The sequence below is a fragment of the Nothobranchius furzeri genome, chromosome 2 (assembly GCF_043380555.1).
Source record: "Nothobranchius furzeri strain GRZ-AD chromosome 2, NfurGRZ-RIMD1, whole genome shotgun sequence".
NCBI classification, from domain to species: domain Eukaryota; kingdom Metazoa; phylum Chordata; class Actinopteri; order Cyprinodontiformes; family Nothobranchiidae; genus Nothobranchius; species Nothobranchius furzeri.
The window spans coordinates 28,462,580-28,488,238 of NC_091742.1; the positions used below are offsets into that span (position 1 = coordinate 28,462,580).

A 25,659-nucleotide genomic window follows, 5' to 3' on the forward strand; every position below is an offset into this window, starting at 1 on the left:
ACACACAAACACAAACACACTACTTTTTCTTCTGTGTTTTTTTAGCAGTAGTGTCATCAGTTCCTGGGTTTAAATACTGCCACACCACCCTTCCTTAAAACGAGGAACAGTTTTGAGCTGTGTGTGGCTAAAATAACCAGACATTCTGCATTTTTCCAATAGGACTACAAAAAATCTTAGCGAGAAGAAAAAATGGCGGATTGGCTCTGTGTTTAGCCGAGGGCCATTACCATATTTGGTAGTTATCCTGACTAAATTAATTACTGACGTAATGGATAATGTAAAAACTGAACGGGTGGACAAATATGCCCAAAACTTAATTATTAAATATCTAAATAGCAACTCCAGTGAATAATATAAGCCTTTTTGCTCACTTAGACACTTAAAATGTGAAACACACTGTGTTAATGGATAAAAAAGTGGGTTTTTCATGTTATGTCTCCTTTAAAAGGAAATGACTGAACTGACACCTACAACTGATTAATATTTGGAATGAACAGTGGTGCCCCTAGAAAATGTCCATAAGGGGGACTGGTGAAAAGTTTAGGGTGGCACACCAAATTAGCCTCTATGGTAACTCTGGGAGGGTATTACATTACTCCGTTATCCTTTTTATGAGTCCACGAATGCTGATTTTCAATGTGAAAATTTGGTGAAGCTTGTGCAACTTGGCGACAGAAAACGCTGATCTCCACTTAGCACTTAGCTACTCCCTCGCTAATACAGCCTGATCAAACTGGTAATATTAGCATTCTAACGCCGCATGCCGGACGTTTTTCCGACGAGAATACCGGACATTCATTGGAATGTCATACATGGAGGGTCTCTTGTCTGCAGTGAACACGTTAGCAGATAAAAGTGAACTTGCGACTCCACGTGCACAAAGCATATCATGCACATGTGAAGTTATTTTATGGGCTCGACACACGGGAGGCGACATTGCCTCTCCTCCATTCATTTTCAATGAGACATGCGCGACAAAGCGATAATCGCGGGTCTACCTCCAACAATGTATGTATCGTTACATTTCAAGTCAATTTTTGAAGAGCTACGCTTCTAAATTACGTCAAAGTCTGCAGTTTAGATCGAGACAGACAGGAAGTCAAACACAAAAGCAGTGTTAAACATCCAGAAACTTTCAAAATAAAGGTCACGTGCAGTACGTTCTTTTCTGTGAACATCTGTAACCGAAGTAAACAGAACATAAAATAACCTGCATTTATTTACACGCATGCAGCTGTCTTTCTTCTTGTTTATTATTGTGTGTGGACATGTGGAATCACGTGTTGTTACAATTCTCTCGTGATTTCATGACGTCACAGGATCAGCTGTGTGCAACACGTTCACTCCCGTTTCGCATCAGAATTGCTCCCGGTGGGGACCGAGCTTGCGGGCGGAACACCGCTGTTACGTCACGCGGCCACTTCATAGCCAGTGGAAAGCCTGGGTTCACTTCACTGGCGTGGCCGGGCAGCGCAGCTATTTTTGCGGTCAGTAGACCCCTTCGATCTGCGTAGTTCAAAAGTAACTCATGAGGCTAAAGCCAGGCAGCAGTTTTTCTGGGGGACAGAGGAGATAGCCTGGCCTGCTCGACTCGTCCTCTGCTTAATTCTGCACAGAGAAAGAGTGGTTACTCACAGGCAGAGAGGCACACAAGGGGCGGGACTAGCCAGATCAAAAACAACCAATCAGAAAAAGATGGAAATGCCGACTGTACTGCGCAACGCTGTAGTAAAAAAAAAAAAAAAAAAAAAGGCATCTGGCAAGGGCGCAAACATCTTTTATTTTTTAGAAGAACGGCTTTTAGCGCTTCTACTTGTTTTAAAGACATCCAAGTCATTTAGACGAGAGGAAAGAGCCGCAGCGAACTCTGCTTTAGTCGCCATGTTTACGACAATCTCTGCGTTATGGTGTGTGACGTACGCTGCTCAACCCTGATTGGCTCGGTTAGAATTCTCAGGGGGCGGGGTTATTTAAATAGGAGCGTTCCCAGACCCCTTCACTGTGCAGAATTAACCAGAGGAGGAGTCTGGCAGGCCAGGCTACTGAGGAGATGCAGGAAGATCAAAGTTGCTGAAAAGTAAAATGGAGGTAGATTTATCCCTCTACACCTTTTTACCTTTATAAAGCAATTATTTATCAGCATGTAATATTTATAAATTTGATACAAATCAGACAACCCAGGGCCATATCAAGGCATTTTGGAGGCCAAGGCTAAATAGTCCCCTGTCAGGTATTTTAAGTTAAGTTTATCATTATATTTGCACTAAACTCCAAAGTGAATACCTTATTTATTATTGTTTGAGCCATCTCCCAGACCGGTTCTGTTAATCAGTTGACCTGTTAAGTTAACTCAATGAAAAAGGGAACACTCTGGATCGGTTTCTTCACTTTCTTTATTCTTTTTTCATGTATCAAAAGTATCAGACCGGGACTCGGTGTCGGCAGATTCTTAAACTCAAATAACTTGGACTCCAGGGCAAAAAAAAACTTGATCGGGACATCCCTAATGGAGCGTCCCAGTCCAGAGATTGTAAAGGTGGCGGAAAAGTCCGACACAGCCACAACATTTAAAATTCTCCTACGCACTGGAGCAATGAAGAGAACAGGAAGTGACCTGATAGACCTGTTATACCAGTAATATACTGATGTCCAGTCTGTGTGACTAAACTACGTGTTTTGTGAATTGGACCAGTAACCCACTACACCAACAACTCCTTGACCATGCTTTGCAGTAAGGATGAAAGTTAAAATCAGACACTTAAGATGACATCTAATTTAAGAGCAATCCCAGCTACGAAGTCAGAGAACTCCTTCATGAAGTTATTGTACATTTTTGGAAGGCGGTAGACGCACCGCCGCCGGTGACCGATGCAGTTCAAACAGCTGAAGGTAAAAAGTAGAACAATTCAAATTAGAGAATTTGATCGCCCCACTGCTGCTGGGAGTAGCCGAGCTGGAAAGCTCCGACTGTTTACCGTCATTCAAATAAAAACCCCACAGCTGTAATGTCTGAGTGAGAGTTGGCCACCCTTCGCCTTCACTCAGCCTTTTGTTTGATTACCGTGAGACGAGCTTGGGCTCTTGGACAAAACCAAACCCATTTTCTTATCAAACCAGATTTAAATAGGATCAGAAATCTTCTCCCATCTGTGGTTTTCATGCGTGGGCGTCTCAGCCTCTTACAGTGAAATTATGCAACTCTTGACATTTCGGTCTGACGGCGGAGAAGAAACCCCACACAGAGTGCGTTCTGTACCTATTGTACGAAAGCTGTGGTGGCGAGGCCTGATTTGCTTTACTAGGACAAGCCAACACTGAGTCATAGGCAGGAGGGATTATTCAATTCCCCATCCTCCTTCACCCAACATCCCAGTTAAGCATGTTTTTGTTGCTAAGCAACCAGCTGGGTGTCTTAGGGAAGATGGTTGTCATAGACAAAGCTGGAACACCGACTTCACATCTGCCCAAATCACTCAAGCTGATCCGAACCATTTGTCTGAAATACACACCCCGCCTTGATAATTGGATTTATATGGTGCTTTCCAATATTCATGCGCTCACTTTCACACGCTGCCGGTGATGGTAAGCTAATATGTAGCCACAGCTGCCCTGGGGTGGTTCGACAGAGGTGAGACTGCCTTTTGCGCCACTGGCCCCTTTGACTAGGATCAGCCGATATTTACCATCATTTACAGATTGCAACGGCCGACGTTAGTGCTTTTTAAAGTCGATCTGGGGCAGCAGTAGCTCAGGAGGTCTGATTCAGCTTCAGAAGTTTAGTGCATCAAGTGATGCTTTTAGAGAATGTTTAGCATGAAAACAAGGTGGAAATGTCTAGATCAGCCATGAAAATCGGGCCATAAAAAATTGGCCGTGCATATTGGCCATCAGCTGACCACGTCTCCAACATATCGGCATCGGCAACAGAAAAAAAAAACTATCGGTCAACCTCCACCTCTGACAACCACCGATAGGCAGGTCGGGTGAAGTGTCAGCAGAATACCATGACGGGAGCTGGGGTCACTAAACAATCCTCCAATCATGAGGCAGGCCGCCGTACCTCCTGAGCTACTGCGGCCCCTCTTTAAGACATACTAGGACGACAGTGGCACAGAAGTACTCGCCTCGTATTCGGATGGTTGCAGGTTCGAGCCCTGCTCAGTCTGTCGCTGTTGTCCTTGGGCAAGACACTTAACCCCCTTGCCTGCTGGTGGCGCCCGTGTACAGCAGCAGACTCCTGTCAGTGCACCCCAGGGCAGCTGTAGCTGCGTCGTAGCTCATCACCGCCAGCATGCGAATGGGTGAATGACTGCATTGTAAAGTGCCTTGGGGGGTTCCAGGACTCTAGAAGGCGCTATATCAAATACAGGCCACTTACCAAACAAGAAAAACAGCAGACGTGGTAAAAGTTCATAGACTTTTATTTGAAAAAAACAAAATAAAATTAAAGACTAGCATGTACAACTTGGAATGAATGTAAACTGAACTCAGACGTAGAGCTAGTCAGTGGCGTGCCAACCCCCGACCCAGCGCACACACCCTCGCCACGCTCCGGTCTGAGCCGAAAAACAAGAAATTGAAAAGGCCAGTTATGAAAAGAGGACCGACACTCAACGTCAGCAGAAACAAAGAAAAAGCGTGTGAGAAGTAAAAGAAAGCTCACTGTAAGACTCACCCCGACAAAAGGGAAGGCCAAAGCACGCCTAAGATGGGCATTCAAACAGAACGTGGACTAAAAGAACATGCCAAACATTTGAAAATTTATTTTTTGTACATTTTTTCTTTTTATCTAGCATACAGTTAAGTCCCATTCCACTTCAGTGCTCGAGTTAGAATCTGGTAAATGTTCTCATCGGAACAGATGGTTCCTCAGCAAACAGAAAAAACCTGTAGTGGAATCAGCACGCTCTGGCAGCCCGGGCAGACGGGTGGAGTTACCGCTCCAGTCTCCAGTAGCATGCATGAAAAACAGGAAATATGGGATACGGTGCACCTTAGACGGTCGTCAGCAGCACAGGGGAGGCGCCGGGATGGTTTCTGTTGTTGCTGCAGTTGCTTAGCGACTGGACTCGGTACTCCTAACCATCTACCTGTTCTCCGTCAGGGGTGCACACGAACGGAGGAGTCCTTGTTGTGGGGGGTGGAGAACTGAGGCGTATTAACCAGGGGTGGGCAACTGAACTGAAGTCAGCCAAATGCTTGCCCACCTTTAGTCTTGTGATGAACAGAATACGGAAGCTGCCGAGCTACGAGGGTGTGGTGATTGGACACCAGCTGGTCCTCGTTATGGATAACGAGGCCAGGGAGGATAAAAGGGTGACAGACCTACTGAGAGGTGTGCGTGGTCGACTTGTCATTGTGGCATCGGACTTTGGGGGGTGGGGTCGTTCGCAGCTGGTTAGGGCTGCCGGCGACGAAGACAGTCAAACAGGTGGTTAGAGTTCCAGCGTCAGGAGGGAAGGCTGGTCGCCTTCTTTAGACAGCTAGGGCTGGGCTTAGGTGGTGCCAAGACCACGCCGACATCTGCCGCTACGGACTCTGGCAGTGGATTTACTCGTGGATTTACCCGCCGTCCTCGCAAGCTACATCCCGGGGCGTTGGACGGTGCTGGAAGCTCAGACCCCGGGGAGGGGGGTCACACCATCCGTGACAGCTAAGTACCGCTGCTTGTGTGTCTTATGCCGGACTGTGATTTTAGGAGTGGAGACTTTGGCCACAGTATTTTAGTATAGGTTTTATGATTGGGGTTTATTTGTGTGTTTTAGTAGATTGTATAATAAAGTATATCCTTTTATAAATCAGTGCCTACTGGTGGTGTGTTCAGGTTCTGACTGGAGGGCAAGATATTCTGCCCGTGCTGCCCACGGCTACTTTTATTACAGTCTGAAGGTGGTTTTTTGGGGGGTGGGGGGGTACTTGAACTAGCCAGGTACTGAAACTTAACTGATCTTGGGGGAGGGGCTGGGGAAACAGCCATTTTCATGCAGGTACCTTATTTTTTCCTGTGTGGACCAGTGAGCTGAACATTCAGTTATTTTCTATACAGAAACCGTATGAATGAATGAACGAATGAACGAATGGATGAATATTAAGAGGTAAGTAAAACTTTTTTTCTTGTTTTTCTCTTTTCTTCTAAGAGGGGCGGGATGAGGTGGGCAAGCTTCACTTCGCAGTCATCATCTGTACAAACTCTGCAGAGAGAGGGGGGGGGGGGAGACAGAATCAGGTCATCAGGTTCATCACCAGTTGCCAGGCAGCACTCATCATTTTAACCAGCAGGCTCAGAACAGCGTCCATGTTGGTCTCATTAAACCAGTCCGACCACAAACATCACGTCAACGGCGACGCGCAGACACCGGCTAGCAGCTCTTCACTCGTCTCTCGCCTGGAGCAGCTTTTTACTAACGACTACAGCGTGTGGCTACGTGGTCTTCAGAGAAACACTCCATGGTTTTATCTTCTTGTTCAATAACAGCTTTGAAAAGAAAAGGTCTGATCCAGACGTGTGCTTTACCTTCGTAGTTGACCTGTCCATCCCCGTCGATGTCTGCTTCTCTGATCATCTCGTCCACCTCCTCGTCCGTTAGCTTCTCTCCTAGGTTCGTCATGACGTGACGCAGCTCCGCAGCACTAATGTATCCGTTTCCGTCCTACATGGATCAAATGAGTGAAAGACCTCAGACAGCTGACGTCTCACTTAGCTGCTGCAAAAAAACTAAACCTCGTCCCTAAAATGCTTCAGCGACGTCTCCAGTCCACACGGCCTGGATGTGTTCAACTCAGTACACACAACCCTGGGATCAGACAGACACATGACAAGAATTGGTGACTGTGGTCATTCGCAGCCCGAGTCGCGCTACCGTTATAGATCAAGAGGGTTTATATGAGGACAGAGTCGGGGGAGGGGAAAAAAAAGGCACTTCAGAGTTACCCCCCCCAGAGAGGGCAGCAAAAAAAACAAAAAAAAAAAAACACCTCAGACAGAAATGCACACAGACTTCAGACGTTACACAACACGAGTGTCCACTAGGTGGGGGGTAGGGTTGGGACTCTCATCACTTCAGTGCGTGTAGCCGCGTGGGGCAGCGCTCATCACCTCCGTTTGGACAGGGGAGGGAGATAATGGGTTAGAGGGCACAGTGACTCCTAGAGACGGTTCCACGGCCTTCACCGGTCACAGTCCCGCCCAGGCTGGGATAGGGAGAAAGAGTTTCCATAGCGACGGCACCATTCCACATTTCTTCTAAGGGGAGAGTTTTCACTTGAGCCTCACAGGCTCCAAGGGCACCAGATTCAGATAAGAATGGTTTTGGGTACAGATGGAGATCATTTCCTCTCTGCCTTACGAGTTCTGTTGGTCGTCAACCCTCTAGATCCAATAACGGTGCTATTAATCTCGTGTTCCCCTCAGAGATGGTTCTCGCTCTTCTGATGATGGCATCCTGCTTCATCTACTGCTCCGTCCTCTCGAATCCCTCGTCTGCTGCGACAGACAGCTGCTCATACTGAGCCAGCATCTGTTTATGTCCCTTCCTCTACACTGTCGCTAGCAGCTCATCAGGCTCTGCAGAAGCCTGTTAATCACCTGCTGGGTTGTCCGACACATGTAACTTGACTAATTAGGCGTTGTTACGGCCGTAGCCATTCGTGTTGACTTTTCGTACATCGGTTGCCTCCTCGATGCTGCACCTAAGGAGCTGTCCAGAGGCCCAAGCCTGCAGCCTGGGGCTTAACCTGGCTCCACCCTGCACCAGCTGACCTGCTAGAGGACATCAACGGTGGGGCAACAGTTCCTCCGGCCTGTCGTCTCCCATGTGGACTGTGATACAGAGTAGTGATTTAAGTGGTTTGTAGTATTTTCTGTGACATCTTTAGTCTACGAGCTCTTGGTTATCACTGGACAAAGACCCGTTTTGGGTTCATTTTGACTTTTGGAAAAAGAAAAAAATAAAAATGGAAGAAATTAAAAACCTTTGTCAACTTTTATCACTCGTGTCACCGTCCTCCATGATGCCCCTGGGCTCCTTGACGGCTGGGTTGATGAGTAGATTCAAGTGGGACGTTTACCTTGAGAAGGGCCCAGAGACCGCTCTGGGTGTGACTTGGTGCTACATAAATAAACTGAATGGGATGGGACTTTATTTCAGGGTCTTATAAAAGTAACTGGGAGTCAGAAAATATTTTACTTTACAAATGCAACCAAGTGTGACCCTCATGTCCACGCTGTCTCTGGAGGAGCAGACAGGAGACATGTCTCCTGTAACCTAAAATGGACCAAAGCTTCCTCCAAGTGTCTCTTTAAGATGAATTTAACATCAGTTTATCTTCATGAAACAAAAGAATAAAGTGGAACAAGAACTTCTATCTTCTTTTTCTCTCCTTTCAACTTCTCCGTGTCCCTAAATAAGAGACAGACGATCACGCTGCAGCCGCCGTCATTGACCCCGCCCCCTCCTAAAGACCGGATCTCCCGGCATCAACACCGATTTGCCGGCATGGTGTGTCTGGTAAGACCGTATCCAAGGAGAATTAGCATATTTCCGCCTAACTCTGACCAGCCAGCCACAGCCCACTGACACTTTATACCAACACTCAGTTGTGTGTGATTTTGTAAAGTTTTGCTCACCTTGTCGAATACCCGGAAAGCCTCGCGGATCTCCTCCTCGCTGTCTGTGTCCTTCATTTTCCTTGCCATCATGGTCAAAAACTCAGGGAAGTCGATGGTTCCGTTACCTGGAGCGAGTGATTGGTGAGGCACATTTAATCATCAAAAATGGCAACCACTTAACCGATGAGCAGCGCTAACGTCGCCCAGCTTTTAGCTCATGAGAGGCGTGTCAGCAGCATCAGGACTGTTTGGTTCCTCTCCTGAGCGTAGACCTGAGCCCGAGTAATCGCTGGGGAGGAGAAGCCTTTCTGACTCTCCCCGTGATCAACTGTCACTGCAGGGCTGAGAAACACGTTTCCTTCTCAGAGATGCCCGAGGATCAGAGGACTACATACCCTAGACATTTACTTCACTGTGCTGTACTGAATCACAGCCTCATCATTCCTGGTGGCCTGATAGAAAATGGAAGCTAGCTCCGGGTAGGATCGATATCCAACTGTTGTCACAACGGGATTAAACCAGCATCCGACCTGCTCAGCGGCAGAAAGATCTAAGAGGAGCTCAGCTGCAGATCTGCAGGAGGGACAACATGAACATGTCCACACAGGTCTGTTTGTTGAGGAAAGGGCCGTAGACACTGAGAGTGATGGGTTGGTAGGCAGTAGAGGTGGGACTCAGGCAGATCAACCAATGAGAGCACACGTCAAAGAAAGATAAACAGGAGTGTGTGTGTGTGTGTGTGTGTGTGTGTGTGTGTGTGTCACTAAAATGGATGCAGCAATGTGACAGGGCAGATGGCGATCTCATTGCCACAGGCAACAATCACATTCTGACACTGGAATTGTGTGTGTGCGTGTGTGTGTGTGTGTGTGTGCGTGCGCGGAGGTGGGGACGATGGATGATGGCAAAGAATCAGGGATAAAAAGGAGGGAGAGAAGAAGCAGAAAGAGGGCAGGAGGAAGTGAGTGGGCAACAGAGGAAGATGGAGAGAACGTGGGAGACGGTATGATTACACATGAGAGGCACCAGCGCGGCGCTCGTGAGAGCACGCCATCTTTACTTCACACAAAAACAGCACGAGGATCAGTGAACAGTGCGAGGTGATCTGTATGTTACACACAAACACAGCTCAGCACAAAAATGGTGCTGATGCTGGACATTCTGGCTGATGGGTCTTTTCAGACTCTGAATCAGGAAATGGCTGCAGGCAGAAAACACCAGAGCAACCAGTGACTCCGCCCCCTAGTCAATCTGCAGCCACAGTCGCAATGCTGGCCCGATTCAGCCTAGTCAGGACCTCAACGGAGCAGGGACTAAAACTTGGGGAAAAGTAGAGGGAAAACACTGAACCGAGTTACTCCGAGTGGTGCTGGTCCTGAACCAGCGTCACCTTAATCTGCTCCAGCAGGTAGACAACTTAAGCTTGATAGTTTAGCTTCCATTGCCATCGGCTAATGTTGTGTTCGCTTTCTCCTCGGAAAGTTCAGGAGAAAAAAAATCAGCAGTTTGAAAAACAGCAAAAGGAATGAAGATGCACAGTAAATGTAGTTTACAGCAGAGATGTTTGCTTCCGTGTGATTAGCACTTTATAAAACTACAAGAACCACGTCACAGTTTATAAAACTACCAGAACCACGTCACAGTTTATAAAACTACCAGAACCACGTCACACAGTTTATAAAACTACCAGAACCACCTCACACAGTTTATAAAACTACCAGAACCACGTCACACAGTTTATAAAACTACAAGAACCACGTCACACAGTTTATAAAACTACAAGAACCACCATCACACAGTTTATAAAACTACAAGAACCACCATCACACAGCTTATAAAACTGCAAGAACCACCATCACACAGCTTATAAAACTACAAGAACCACCGTCACACAGTTTATAAAACTACAAGAACCACTGTCACAGTTTATAAAACTACAAGAACCACCGTCACACAGTTTATAAAACTACAAGAACCACCGTCACAGTTTATAAAACTACAAGAACCACCATCACACAGTTTATAAAACTACAAGAACCACTGTCACACAGTTTATAAAACTACAAGAACCACCATCACAGTTTATAAAACTACAAAACCACCGTCACACAGTTTATAAAACTACAAGAACCACCGTCACAGTTTATAAAACTACAAGAACCACCATCACACAGTTTATAAAACTACAAGAACCACCATCACACAGCTTATAAAACTACAAGAACCACCGTCACACAGTTTATAAAACTACAAGAACCACTGTCACACAGTTTATAAAACTACAAGAACCACTGTCACACAGTTTATAAAACTACAAGAACCACTGTCACACAGTTTATAAAACTACAAGAACCACTGTCACAGTTTATAAAACTACAAGAACCACGTGACAGTTTATAAAACTACAAGAAGCACCATCACACAGTTTATAAAACTACAAGAACCACCGTCACACAGTTTATAAAACTACAAGAACCACTGTCACACAGTTTATAAAACTACAAGAACCACTGTCACACAGTTTATAAAACTACAAGAACCACTGTCACACAGTTTATAAAACTACAAGAACCACTGTCACAGTTTATAAAACTACAAGAACCACCATCACACAGTTTATAAAACTACAAGAACCACCATCACACAGCTTATAAAACTACAAGAACCACCGTCACAGTTTATAAAACTGCAAGAACCACTGTCACACAGTTTATAAAACTACAAGACGTGACAGTTTATAAAACTACAAGAACCACCATCACACAGTTTATAAAACTACAATAACCACCATCACACAGCTTATAAAACTACAAGAACCACTGTCACACAGTTTATAAAACTACAAGAACCACTGTCACACAGTTTATAAAACTACAAGAACCACTGTCACACAGTTTATAAAACTACAAGAACCACTGTCACACAGTTTATAAAACTACAAGAACCACTGTCACACAGTTTATGAAACTACAAGAACCACGTCACACAGTTTATAAAACTACAAGAACCACGTCACACAGTTTATAAAACTACAAGAACCACCATCACACAGTTTATAAAACTACAAGAACCACGTGACAGTTTATAAAACTACAAGAACCACGTCACACAGTTTATAAAACTACAAGAACCACCATCACACAGTTTATAAAACTACAAGAACCACGTGACAGTTTATAAAACTACAAGAACCACGTCACACAGTTTATAAAACTACAAGAACCACGTCACACAGTTTATAAAACTACAAGAACCACCATCACACAGTTTATAAAACTACAAGAACCACCATCACACAGTTTATAAAACTACAAGAACCACCGTCACACAGTTTATAAAACTACAAGAACCACTGTCACACAGTTTATAAAACTACAAGAACCACTGTCACACAGTTTATAAAACTACAAGAACCACTGTCACACAGTTTATAAAACTACAAGAACCACGTGACAGTTTATAAAACTACAAGAACCACGTCACACAGTTTATAAAACTACAAGACGTGACAGTTTATAAAACTACAAGAACCACCATCACACAGTTTATAAAACTACAAGAACCACCATCACACAGCTTATAAAACTACAAGAACCACGTGACAGTTTATAAAACTACAAGAACCACGTCACACAGTTTATAAAACTACAAGACGTGACAGTTTATAAAACTACAAGAACCACCATCACACAGTTTATAAAACTACAAGAACCACCATCACACAGCTTATAAAACTACAAGGACCACCGTCACACAGTTTATAAAACTACAAGAACCACCGTCACACAGTTTATAAAACTACAAGAACCACTGTCACAGTTTATAAAACTACAAGAACCACTGTCACAGTTTATAAAACTACAAGAACCACTGTCACAGTTTATAAAACTACAAGAACCACGTGACAGTTTATAAAACTACAAGAACCACGTCACACAGTTTATAAAACTACAAGAACCACGTCACACAGTTTATAAAACTACAAGAACCACGTCACACAGTTTATAAAACTACAAGAACCACGTCACACAGTTTATAAAACTACAAGAACCACGTCACACAGTTTATAAAACTACAAGAACCACCATCACACAGTTTATAAAACTACAAGAACCACCATCACACAGTTTATAAAACTACAAGAACCACCGTCACAGTTTATAAAACTACAAGAACCACTGTCACACAGTTTATAAAACAACAAGAACCACTGTCACATAGTTTATAAAACTACCAGAACCACGTCACACAGTTTATAAAACTACAAGAACCACCATCACACAGTTTATAAAACTACAAGAACCACCATCACACAGTTTATAAAACTACAAGAACCACCGTCACAGTTTATAAAACTACAAGAACCACTGTCACACAGTTTATAAAACTACAAGAACCACGTCACAGTTTATAAAACTACAAGAACCACTGTCACAGTTTATAAAACTACAAGAACCACTGTCACATAATTTATAAAACTACCAGAACCACGTCACACAGTTTATAAAACTACAAGAACCACCATCACACAGTTTATAAAACTACAAGAACCACCATCACACAGTTTATAAAACTACAAGAACCACTGTCACAGTTTATAAAACTACAAGAACCACCATCACACAGTTTATAAAACTACCAGAACCACCGTCACACAGTTTATAAGACTACTTATTTACTACTGGTAAATAAATAGCGGTGATGGGACTGGATGTGCAGAGCGAGCTTATGTAACCACTTTTATTTTCCATTACTAGCTTCATTGCTGTCTGACCTAGACTGCATTAGCCAAGGGAGGAAGAGGGGATGAGCATGGGGATGTTAGCAGTGTGTGTGTGTGTGTGTGTGTGTGTGTGTGTGTGTGTGTGTGTTGTGGCACAGAGGATGGAGAGACAATTCTCCACTAAAGCTGTGGTTGATTGATTTCTCCTGATCAATGTTGGTCCCATTACCAAACCCTATGAGCAGACGGGGCCCAGCCGAGGTCAAGCCCACATCCTCTGCTGTTGAAGGACAACCAGCAACTCAGCTTCACCTGCTGCTGGACCCAGCCGCTGACACAGCTAGGACGCCTGGCAGAAAGACTGCAGAGATGTTTGGAGAATGGATGCTCCAACTTATCGGTTGGCCGATATTTAGCACCATCGGCCGATAAGCCTCTTTAGTAGAGCAGATTTATAACCAGGCACCTCCGCGGGCAGCCCGCTGCTGCTCGAAGCCAGCGAAGGAGCTCCAGTTTTATAAATCAAACTATTTTCCTGTGTGGGAGTCGGAGAGTTTCCCTCTGAGGAGAAGAGACTCCAGCTCCGTCTGCACCCCCCCGGTCGTGTTTTGTGTTCAGAGCTTTTCCTCACGGAGGTCGGAGCTGAAGAACGTCGTTTCTTACTTGGATGACACAGTGAGCAGAAAAGATCTGTACAAATGCAGCTCTTGGTTTTCTGTTTAGCATGTAATCTGATCAGAAACAGCAGAGACGGGTTCTGAATAAAGACTAGTTTTAATTTGTACGTAAAATCCAACACCAGCAGTCAGTCTGACCATCACCGCCTCACAACGGCAACAGAAAAACCAGTAATCGGTCGACCTTTAACCCCCCTACACACCAATCATTTCACCAGGCTCATAATCTGCCCAAATGGCTGCCGTAAAGCCTCCAGATGTCTCTGTGGGCTATTGTTGCAGATCTGGTCACTAGGTTGATTAAAACAGGTCTTTACAGGAGAGAGGATCACATTAACCTAAATAACACCAGCTACTCTAAGCAGTTACCACTACATCAGCCTGCTTCTTTCCTCTTTACAGAGACAAAACAAGAAGTACTCACCGTCAGCATCCACCTCATTAATCATATCCTGAAGTTCTGCCTCTGTGGGGTTCTGACCCAGCGACCTCATGACCGTCCCAAGCTCCTTGGTGGTGATGGTTCCGTCGCCGTCTTTGTCGAATAAGGAGAAAGCCTCTTTAAACTCTGCAGGAAAGGAAGGAGAAGAGCAAGAGGTTAGATCTTCAGCACCTTAGCCGCCCTCACATCAACATAAAATCTGTGAGAGCGAGAGCGAAGGAGAGCAAGAGAGAGTATAGAGACCAGGTAGCAGAGGCTAGGCTTAACCTGGCTCCCCCTACATCCTCTCCCGATTACAGGAGAAGGAATGGGAGAGTGAAGAGAAATGTAAAGGAGATTGGGATGTTTTGTAGTTTTGGCTATTTTGTTTCATCTATAACCTAATACAGTGATCCCTCGTTTATCGCGGTAGATGCGTTCCAGACCTGGCCGCGATAGGTGAAAATCCGCCAAGTAGGGACACCATATTTACAGTATTTATTTAACAGGTACGTATTCAGTATTCAGACTTTTAAAACCCTCCCTTTACATAGAATTTTTTTACTTGGTTTATTTATAGTTTTATTACAAAAAGTGCATTTTATGATGAAATTGATGAAAAAAAAAAAAACAGGAATTTCTTGATATTTCGCATAGAAAAAGACCGCGAATCGGTGAAAAATACTGTGAATCAGCGAATTTCCCTTGAATATGTCTCCAAAGAAAAAATCTGCGAAGTCGTGAATCCGCGATAAACGAACCGCGAAGTAGCGAGGGATCACTGTAGACCTTTTTTCTATGCATTATGAACCAAGGTTATGGTTAGAGTTGAAGGTCTGGGGCTAGGGATGTGGCCCATCTCAGGTTTTTAACATAAAGGAGGTCAGAGCTTTAAAATAGGTGTGTGAACCTTTTGAGACGTGCCGTCATACAGCCTTGGTTAGGGTTAGAGTGAGGTCATGGTAGAGGCAGGATTTTGAGGCCAAGTGCCTTTAATGAATCTCAATTTGAGCTAAACAGATGGTTCTCAGGCCCCTAGTTGGGGTTTAGATGTATGGTAACTGCATTACATTCCTTCATGCAAATTTCGGACACATCAGCAGTGGACCCAGAAACCATCGAGTGTTTCGAACATACCACTGAACACTATTCTGGGAAAGCCCGCCGAGGCGATCGACTCTCAGCGTGTGTCCGTTGTGCCCAATTGGGTTTTGTACCGTCCTATTTGACGTTCCGCAAACCCACATTAAGACAAAACAAACTATTAACGGCAGTATTTTTTATTTTAGTCCTAAGTGAACTTGTACTTTAAGATCCTGTTTTAGGCTTATTAATATTGAGGACTCGCTGACACCTACAGTTGCCAGTGTCCCAGAACCAAGTCCACAGGTGCAGATTCATGAGTTTGAACACCAGTGAAATCTATTTGCCTTCACTGGAAACTGACATGAAAGGGTCTTAGTCCCCGTTCAGAACGGCGCCGCTGGTCAGGGCTAGCTGGGCCCCGGAGTGTAGCTTTAATAACAGCAGCTACTGAGGTTGGCTTTAACTTACAACATTTTTCTTTTCTCAAGTCAACATTCTTATTTACATTTCTTTCCAAGGAATGTTTAGTTCACATTAATGAGGGAATAATTTGTAAAATAGCTGCAACTGTTTTTTCTTTTGAATCCCACAAACACAAACTCGGGTCTCCGAAGGTTAAAGTCGACTTTAACATAATCTAACGTCGCCGTGAAAGGGTTAATAGAGTCATCCAGAGCTGACACTGCAGCGCAGTGTTGCCGCTGATACCCCGTGCTCCTCTACAGCAGCGTGCACTACAGGTTCAACCCCAAACCAGTCCTCCCAACATGACCACCAACAAGCCCGAAGGACCTGGAGCTGTGTGTCATTAGAGACCATACCATGGACCAACAGTAATGCGTCACGCGTCTGAGTTGGGGCAGGCCAGCTGACTCCCCCCCCGTACACTGCACCGACGCACCCTACGAAGTTAATAGTACCAAGCGTTTTGCGTTGTTTCATGTGGATGAAGACGTTTCCAGAAACTGTAGTGTGCTTATGAAGAGCTTAACTCACGCCCTTTAGCAACCATTTGGTAGTCTGGAAAACTACGCAGGCAAAGTGAGCGTTGGCCTCGGGGGTCTTCGCACGAGCTAATTAACCAGTTTTTGTAGGTTTCAGCTCCGACTCAGGGGCTGTGAACAAGTCTTCCCCTCGTGTCTTGATGACCTGCCAATGGTAGGAGACTAGGGGGCGTCAGAGCAGCTCACAAGGGGCATGACCCTGCACCCCTGTGAACTTCATTTAATGAGTCAGGGTGGAACTAATCCACCGGTAAACGGTAAACAACCATACAAGGTTAGGACTGGTTTCAGGGGTGTGGTGAATGTGTGTGTGGCTTACCTGCGATCTGTTCCTCTGTTAATTGGTCAGCCTGTAGACGAAAGAGAAGGCCCACGTTACTCAACAAGGCTAAAGCGGCGTTTCACCCCTTTGTTTGACCCACTGCCAGGTTAAGTGTCACTTATTTACTTTAATAGTTTTACTGCACAAAATTAACATTAACATGTTCTAAAGGGGCGTTTAACTGCAAGTCCGACTTCAACCGCATCAGGTGATGCCGTTGATGGCACCTTACACCTGACCTCTCAGTCAGCTGTAGCGAGCGCATCACCAGCAAGGCTGGACAGCGTTTGAATTTGAGCGATTCACATTCTGGTTCCGATTCCAATTCCTCGCTTTGATTTTTGGTTCCATTGATCCCGATTCAGATTCTTTCAAGAGGCAGGGTCCAAAAACATTACGTTTAGAACAAGTCAGCTAACCACAGGTCTTCCTGGTGATGTTAGGGCTGGGCGACCTGGATTCTGATGCATTATTTGTGTAGATATTTTTCTTCCTGTAAATATTTACAACTTTCTTCAAGCATTCTTGAGAAATTATATCCAGACATTCATCAGCAGATTAAATGCATAAAAATGTATTAATTCTTGTCGGACACTAAACTCGGCGCGTATGCTCAACCGGTCTGAGCTTTACCCCGGGTTCACACCGGAAGCAACAACAACGCGTAACGACAGCAGAAATATTTACTCGAGAACTTCAAAGCAGTCTTTTTCGCACCGGGAGAGCCTTGGCAGCAGCACGGCTTCCTCGGTCTTTACTGGACTCGCGAGATCACCAAGTCCCTCGAGACTTTAAATGGTCAATGGTCTGTATTTGATATAGCGCCTTCTAGAGTCTTGGAACCCCCCCAAGCTGCTGTGACAGCCACCGTCACCCCTAAGGTCACGGTTTGTTTAGGCCATCTACCATTAAACCAAGAAGGAAATCACGTTTGATGTCATATGATGTTCCTCTCCACTGCCAAGGTTGAAACCATGAAAAACCCACCGCTGGAACAATACTGGGAGTAAATAAGCTGCTGGGTCACACTTGAGCTACATACACTGCTCACAAGAATTAAAGGAACACTTTTTTATTGGGCCTGGCATGAAATCAGTTAAACCTGTCTGATAATTTCCTGGTTGATTAAGCAGCTGAGGGCATTGTTAATCACTTTCAGATGTACTGGTGTTCATGGACGTAACGACAGGTGCACTAAAGTGGCAACAATTACAAAACCCTCACAACAGGACTGGTTTAACACGTAGAGGTCAAGTTTCTCCCTCTTGGACCTTTTTCGGCTGGTTTTCCACTCGTGCTAGTTTTGGCGGTATGAGCCAGTATGGGGATGTAGCGTAAGAATTTGCACAAGAGTCCCTTTACCGCATAAGAAAACCGCTGACACAGTCAAAAGCTGCAGACTCGTGTTCAAGGAATAGTCTTTGTTAGATCAACTCTGATCCTGGTACTTCATCAAACAAGTGTGAGTTGCAGTCTCCAGCCATAGATGTAAAGCATAGGAACAAGACAAGGGAACTATTTGTTTTAAGTTCCCCACGTTTCCACAGTCGCAGTGCTCAAGGTAGCAGTAGAATATGAGATCCAAACCCCCAATCCAAAGTGAGGATATTTCGATTTACTTCAATATTTCCCCACAGAGCAAGTAACTGCTACGCAAAGTACCAGATAATCTCGCCTTAGCTGCAGTGATGCGTTGATAGGTCCAAAGAGCCAGGTTTCAAGCTAGCTTAAGCCAACACCATCCTAGTAAGATACAATTCCCTGTGGCTTCTTCTTCCCCAACAGATCTTGATCATGAGTTCAAGTAGAGTGGAATATAATGTTCCTTTCATCGCAGAAATTCATAGTAGGTATTTCTCAAGTCCAAACCTTAGACAAGGAAGGTGACTTCCAGGTAGACTTGGGCCTCAGTTAGTCCATCCAACATCACCCAGATCAGTTTCCTGTGGCCTCTTATTCAACAGATCTTGCTCCTGACAACTATCAGATCATTCAGATTCAGATCATGTAGCAAAGTTGCAGAATAATATGGACAGGAGTCCATTCACTCAGACAACAGTGCTCTGCCGCAGCAGCCATCTTGGAATTACCGACTCAGGTCATGTGCAGGATGCGGGTGCCTGGAGCTCATGAATAATCAGCTCTGCCGCTCCCGCTACTCAGAGTCCATAAATAATATAATATCGGTAGAAACTGGATCTTTGTCGGGCCCTCTTTGGGTGTGTAAGTTGAGGCCTTCAGGGGAGCCCGGCAACCTGTCGGGAGAACCAGGTTAAATCTCCTGTAATTGGAACCCTACATCAAGAGTCCGGATCAGGACGTGACGCCCGATCCGAGTCTGAAACCATGTGATCCGATCGGGACATCCCTATAAACCATGCTGGAAATCTATTATCAGATTTGGCCGAACATGAAGGACCATTGAGTCGGATTGATGGGTAACAAGAAGCAGAGCATGAACTTTCAGCTAACAAGCACCAAGAGACACACCAACTATCCAATATACACTCATAAAGGACAGAGACAGACTCCAATGGACAGGGACAATCTCCAGATCAGTCCAGGCTGCTTCAGATCAGTTGTTGCGGGCTCCCACATGCCAGAACCACAGAAGGTAAGAAAGGAGGTCACAAAGGAAGAAGAGGACACAAGGGAAGAAGCCACATTGAGAGCAAAGATACGCGGAGCCTGCCGGAGCATGCTGGTGCGAGTGGAATCGAGGTAGGTGAAGACAGGAAGTGAACCAACTGAAGAAAGCATCACAGGATGTGATGCCCTCTGGAGAAGCTTGAGCTTTGGGAGGATCTGAAACCATCTTACAAATGACAAATGATTACATTGTTTAGCTGTCTTAAGGTTAACTGATATATGTACTGCAAAATAAGTCACTCTGAAAAAGGAGGAGAGGTAAGCCACCTTATTAGTTGTACCTACTTCTCAGGACTTGTTTTTTCAGGTTGTGACAGATTAATAAAAGATACCTCAGGCAAATGGGAGCCATGTCTCCCCCTCTCCCTAGAGTAACGGACAAGCCTAAGGGTGATGAGCCATGATGGTTCGTTGGTTCAAACAGGCTCTGTTCTGCACGTGTGAAAAAGTCTCTGTTAAGCGTGGGAAGGAACCATTTCAAAGGGTGGATCAATTAGATTAATTGATAAATCTATGTTAGCCTGATCAACTAACAGGAATCATTTTCTAGTTACCACCGCCCACAATTGCTGATAGAGGTGCAAATTAATCCTGTTGGACCCAAATAATAGTCAGCAGACTGGCCTACTCTGAACTTCCGCCTTAATATCCAAAACCACTGGATAACAGGAATTGAAGGAAAGTGTGTTGATGCAGGAGAACAAGTACTCTACAATTCCATTCCAACCTTTAAAATAGAAAACAACTTCTAATTGAGGAAGTCCAAACCAGGGTCTGGTACAATAATACTCACCGCGGCCTCAACTTCCCTGAACAAGCAGCGTAATCCAAGGTTCTAACAGAACCTCTAAAAAGCAGCGCTCGCTTTACAGTCACGCCAACAGGAAAACACAGGCCGCCGGACTGGTTTGGCAACTGCTTCCAGGATGGCCACTAGTGACTCACTCAGGCTTTCAGTGGCCGTCCACCACCAGGATTTATTTATAAAAATGTTATGAAAATAACAATTACTTCCACAGTTTTTCCTGGCTCAAACTGAGGCAGAGGTGGTACCACCCGGACCATACGCCAGCACATGCATACTCTGTGTTCAACTGCCTCACTTTTTTAAAGGCTAAATATGATAAAACGCTCAATAAAATGCATTAGATCGGTGTTTAGTTCCTTTTTCCCCTCTGATAATTATAGTTAAAATTTTTTAACCTACATTTCAGTAACATGTTAGGTTTGTATTAATAACTCATCTTAGTCAAAATAATATGCAAATACATCCAGTAAAATATGATGCATTTCATTAACATGCATTTGTGTTGGAAATGCTAATAACATGTAATTTCTGCTGCTGACAATGTAATGGTGGCATGTCTGTTATGTACAGGTTGGCAATAGTCCAGTTCAAATTATGTTCAAAGATAGAAGGGTTTGTGAGTTATATACTACAACAACTTGCCGTACTTCTGTGACTCGTATCTGCAGCGGTTCTGATCCGTAGCGCTGCAGGATGCAGAACAAACAGGATGGTGGGGACTTTTCATCCGCTTGTAGAGTTTAGTCTTTCTTAGTTTTACCATCATATATTTTTCTGTGCGCCACTTGATCGTGAGACTGCTACCCGTTAGCTTTAGCATTAGCCAGTCTACGTGTAATTGCACTTTTGATCCCAAACTTTGGACCGGTTCTGCCTTTGTTGGTTCCTTTATTTTCCTCCACTGCATCCAGACGACCACACTGTGCGCCAGTAAGAAGCATTTTCTTACACGTAACTTACTTTTGTTAAATAAAGTTCTGGTGAAAATAGTAATTCAAGGATGTTGCACCAGCGCTACGTTTAAAAACAGACACCCCTGTACAGTCCTGCTCTGATATGGAAGAGCCTGGGGGAAAATCAGGACGTCAGTAGCACCAACCATACATATGTACCAACTAGCGAGAAAAGCTATTTTTGATCTTTGTATGCAGCGGTTGTAACGCTTTTCGGTGCACCGCTGCTGACACAGCGCCCTGTAGTGGCGTAATGCTGCAACTGCAGTTAGAATAACCTCCATATAGCTGGGGACAGAGTGAAATCAGGCTGGGGCGGCACAAAATTAGCTGGAAGCGGCCGCCACGCTAATTTGAATGCAGGAAAAAACCTGCTTCCAGCCCCGCAACTTCAGCTGTAAAGTGAGAATATGGGTGAGGTGTATTTTTCTTCTGATTAACGGACCACTCGGACTTCATCAGCCTTGGTAGCCGAGAAACACAGAAAACATGGTAAAATGGTAAATTGTCTTTGACATTGCGCCTCTTAGAACCCCCCAAGGCGCTTTACAACACCGTCATTCACACGCTGGTGGGGGTGAGCTACAATGGGGCGCACTGACAGAGGAAAGTCTGCCCAGCACTGGTGCCACTGGTCCCTCCAACCATCACCAGCAGGAAGGGCGGGTTAAGTGTCTTGCCTAAGGACACGGCAGCAACAAACTGAGCGGGGCTCGAACCTGCAACCTTCTGATTATGGGGCGAGTGCTTAACCCCTGTGCCACCACCGCCCCCAAAAGATGAGCCACACGCCTCCTCTTCCTCCACACCAACTTTCCATCCATGTGAATTAGAGTTGTGCTTCAAAAGTCCCCATCCCCTTTAAGTGTACCAATAATGTTCCTCATATATGGCAACGAGGCCCCTGGATCACTGGGAGCCTGTCTGGAGGTGAGGACTTTCCAAACGTTATTTGTTGCATAAGGACTAGATTAGTTTAAACCAATCTCATGACAGCGACCTTTCCTTTTACTCCACACGAGTAGAAGGCTTCTCTTGCAGAAAGATCACTGTCCCGTGATTCAAGGACCTGGATGGCTGCTTTGCATTCCAGAAGAGCCTGGCTGAGGCAGAAATCCACCCATGCACTGATGTAAACACCCTTCCTCCCATCTCGCCTTGGTCACCCTCCCGGTCACGGCATGCAGGGTCCTTGCTGCCTCCTCTTGCTGTCTCTCCAAGTGGACAGGGTGTGGAGTTTGGTGACTCAGTGCTATGGATCCTCCCCTGGCTCAGGCCCAAGCTTCTCGGCCTTCTGGTGCTGCAGCAAATACCGAGCCCATTTCCCTCCGTCAGCCAGAACAAGCTCCTCCTCAGGATCTTTTCCTCTCAGAGAGAGGAAACTCCCTGTGATTCACCATCTTCGGAATCTCATGGGCAGGGCTGTTCACCACCAGGCTTTGGGTCTGTTAGAGGACATGTCAGGCTGCACAGAACACCGCCTCCATTTGAACCCGGACAAAAGACGAAGAGGCCTCTGGGTCAGAAGGGTGTAAACAATGCCACGCTCCTTAACATGGAGCAACAGGACTAGCCCACCATATGGTGGCAGGTGATCCTCCACATCACTGGGATGTAACTGCTCTCAAACTACGAGTGTGGGACACGTTACAGCCAAACCTTTAAATTATCTAGCGGACAGGATCAAGTGTGCTCCGAGTTACTACACATGACCTGCTAACAGCATAACAGGAGCGGACCGTTGCTTACTTATTCCCGTTTCCGCCTCAGTGATAGCAGCCAGGGGTCTTGCAAACGTGGCCTCGACCCTAGTGGGCAGGAGAACGCCACAATTCCACTTTACACTCCGATTACCACACCACTGCAACGTGAAACCCAATTGTAGCCGGACACCACACGGGGTTATGTGATCCCAGCAGAGGGAAGGGGGAGGTCCAGGCTCTGAAGCCCATCCAGATCATTTCCAGTTCTTCTGGCTCCAACATATGTAAGGTTAAACGTATGTGCAGCTCACCGAGGCCTGAGGAGACCTGAAAAGCTGCAGGCTGGAATGAGAGTGTAGATTTATAGATCACACACACACACACACACACACACACACACACACACACACACACACACACACACACACACACACAGGCAGTGATAAACCCTGTGTGGCATCTCAGCTCCAACAGGCTCAGACGGAACTGGAAACTCTTAATTACGGAATATGGTCAGCTTCCGGTGCGGCAAGAAAACGACGGTGCAACTTTAAAGGGAACAGCTTCATCTGATCACAATTAAAGAAGCGACACGTGAGAAGGGCGGTGTTGGAGAATAACGCGTATCCAGAGAAAACGTGTCACCCAGGTTTCCTGCCAACACGCCTCCGATCATAAACGCTCGCCGGCCCAGATTTGACCGTAATGGGCTCGACACACGGGAGGCGACCCGCGGCAGCGGCAAAGCCGTCTACGCGTTCTGTTCCATGGCGAAATCGAATCTTCGTTGTTTTGATTGGCTGTGTCAGGTTGGAGGGAATTAAGGTTATTTAAGCGGTTCAGAGTTAATAAAGCGGTAGATATGATGTTTCACAAGGTGCTGCTAGAGTTATGTGAAATCTTACTTCTGATTTTACTATAAAACATAATAATAATCAACTTCTCCTCCATGTTAGCTCGGAGATGTGCGGAGCATCCTGTCCGCTCATTGGTCAGTGAATGAAACCTCCGTTGATTGGTCCTCGTCCGAGCGACAGCGATGAAAAGTTGAAAATGTTTCAACTTTCTGGGATCGCGTCGCTGGGTCGTACGTGCACGACACGTGCACGAGTGCAAACTTTCACACGCACGTTTTTCGCGTTTCGCTTGGTAGGAGAGAGACCCGCGATTATCGCTTTGTCACGCATGTCTCATTGAAAATGAATGGAGGAGAGGCGATGTCGCCTCCCGTGTGTCGAGCCCATAATGATCCAGAAAAGCCGCTGGTTGTGCCGACACTAGTCCTCATCTGAACTGGGACCGCCAAGAAGCCACGGCTCGACCCGACGTGCCGCCAACAATAACGCTCTAATTGCGCAGTAACGGAGCACGTACGGTCCAGGAATGAAGGTGGACACATTTTTCTGAGAGAACACCAAAACCACACAAAAATGGATTTACGTAAATGGCGTAACTAGTTTCGCGGGCATTTTCCGTTCACTGTAGCTTATGCGGGTATCAATGAGCGGAGAGCTAACACAAACGGCAACTTAGTGTGTTTTACCAAAGCGAAGCCGTTCCCAAGTTAAAGCGCCTTGGCGCTGACGACGCTACACGAACGTGTGAATGGCGATACGTACCATTTCGGACGGGTTGTATGCTTGTCGGTCCGTGGAGGCAGTCTGGAAGTGAGCTCGTCCCTCAAATGGCGTTCCACTGGCGGCGGCGTACACACAAGCCGACTGTGTATATTGGTCGGCTTGTGTGTGTATCCCTCCGCCGCACTCATTTCCGTATTCCGGCTTGCAGCAGCAGCCCCGCCCCCAGCACGAGAGCATCCTTCAGCTCATTTTAACTACATGACAAGAAACGAGTCATTAATTCATCCGTTCTGTTCATAAATCCCACAAACGCACGCGAGAGTAGATTAAAGTGTACACAGACAAATCCACATGCTGAATATGAGGCTCTTGGACACCATATCACCTCTTTAGGTTTCTAATATAGCATTCAAACAATTAAGACAATATTGAAACATGACGTTCGTTATAAAATTGAATTCTTAATACATTTCAGATTTTAAAAAATACCTAAATTGTTTTGTGCGAGTTTTAATAAGCATGTCTAACCCTTAAGAACCCAATCCTCTCTAAATTAGATAACACTAGAATAAATACATCAAAATTTAGAAATAAACAAATATATAACAGACAAAGTAAGGTTTGATATTATTTGCTATTAGAGTAAGACTTGGGTTGTCATTTTCCAAACCAATCGTATGAACGTCTTTTATTTTAAAACTGCATTGTGTGCCACCTTTTAATGCTATAACTCCATTACTTGATAAAAATACAAACTACTTTAAATTAAACATGCATCTTGAGATTTCTACTACTTTCCTGAACGGAGAGCTTTGAGCTGAAAACACACATTTCCCTTGAAACATAAAAGCTTTTATACTTCTGTCACCACAGAACTATTTCACAGAGCACTAGCTTGCAACCGCGGAGTGATACAAATGTAGAAAATCTGGTTAACGCTGGAGTTTGCGGTGGCTGTAAGTAACGGCGCTTCTGATTGGTCACTGCAGACCTGCAATATTATGCTCTGTGTGTCGGCCGTTTCAATTGGGTATACGGGACCTGCATTGCACCAGGCAGTGGCACTTGATGGGAAAGTAATAAAAACACCAATCTTATTAAAAACCCCGCTCAGCTAGTTCC

General features: G+C 45.3%; 1 protein-coding gene across 1 annotated transcript; it reads right to left on the reverse strand.

The window, feature by feature from the left end:
* Positions 1 to 5,910: 5,910 nt before the first annotated feature.
* Positions 5,911 to 24,910, reverse strand: LOC107396020 (calmodulin-1). The gene is made up of 6 exons (XM_015975522.3): positions 24,577 to 24,910; positions 16,842 to 16,872; positions 14,436 to 14,579; positions 8,630 to 8,736; positions 6,518 to 6,653; positions 5,911 to 6,194 (listed from the first exon to the last, which is right to left on the reverse strand). Exons 1-6 carry the CDS (start codon positions 24,772 to 24,774, stop codon positions 6,166 to 6,168), a joined length of 645 nt encoding a protein of 214 aa, XP_015831008.3. The 5' UTR covers positions 24,775 to 24,910; the 3' UTR covers positions 5,911 to 6,165.
* Between the last annotated feature and the right edge of the window lie 749 nt (positions 24,911 to 25,659).

Bases quoted from the DNA above. Each gene is read 5' to 3' on its own strand.
- LOC107396020 (XM_015975522.3), bottom strand. From the start codon at position 24,774: ATGCTCTCGTGCTGGGGGCGGGGCTGCTGCTGCAAGCCGGAATACGGA. The intron at 16,873-24,576 runs GTACGTATCGCC...TTTCGTCTACAG, and splicing joins CATACAACCCGTCCGAAATG to GCTGACCAATTAACAGAGGA. The intron at 6,654-8,629 runs GTGAGCAAAACT...TGATCCATGTAG, and splicing joins CTTTCCGGGTATTCGACAAG to GACGGAAACGGATACATTAG.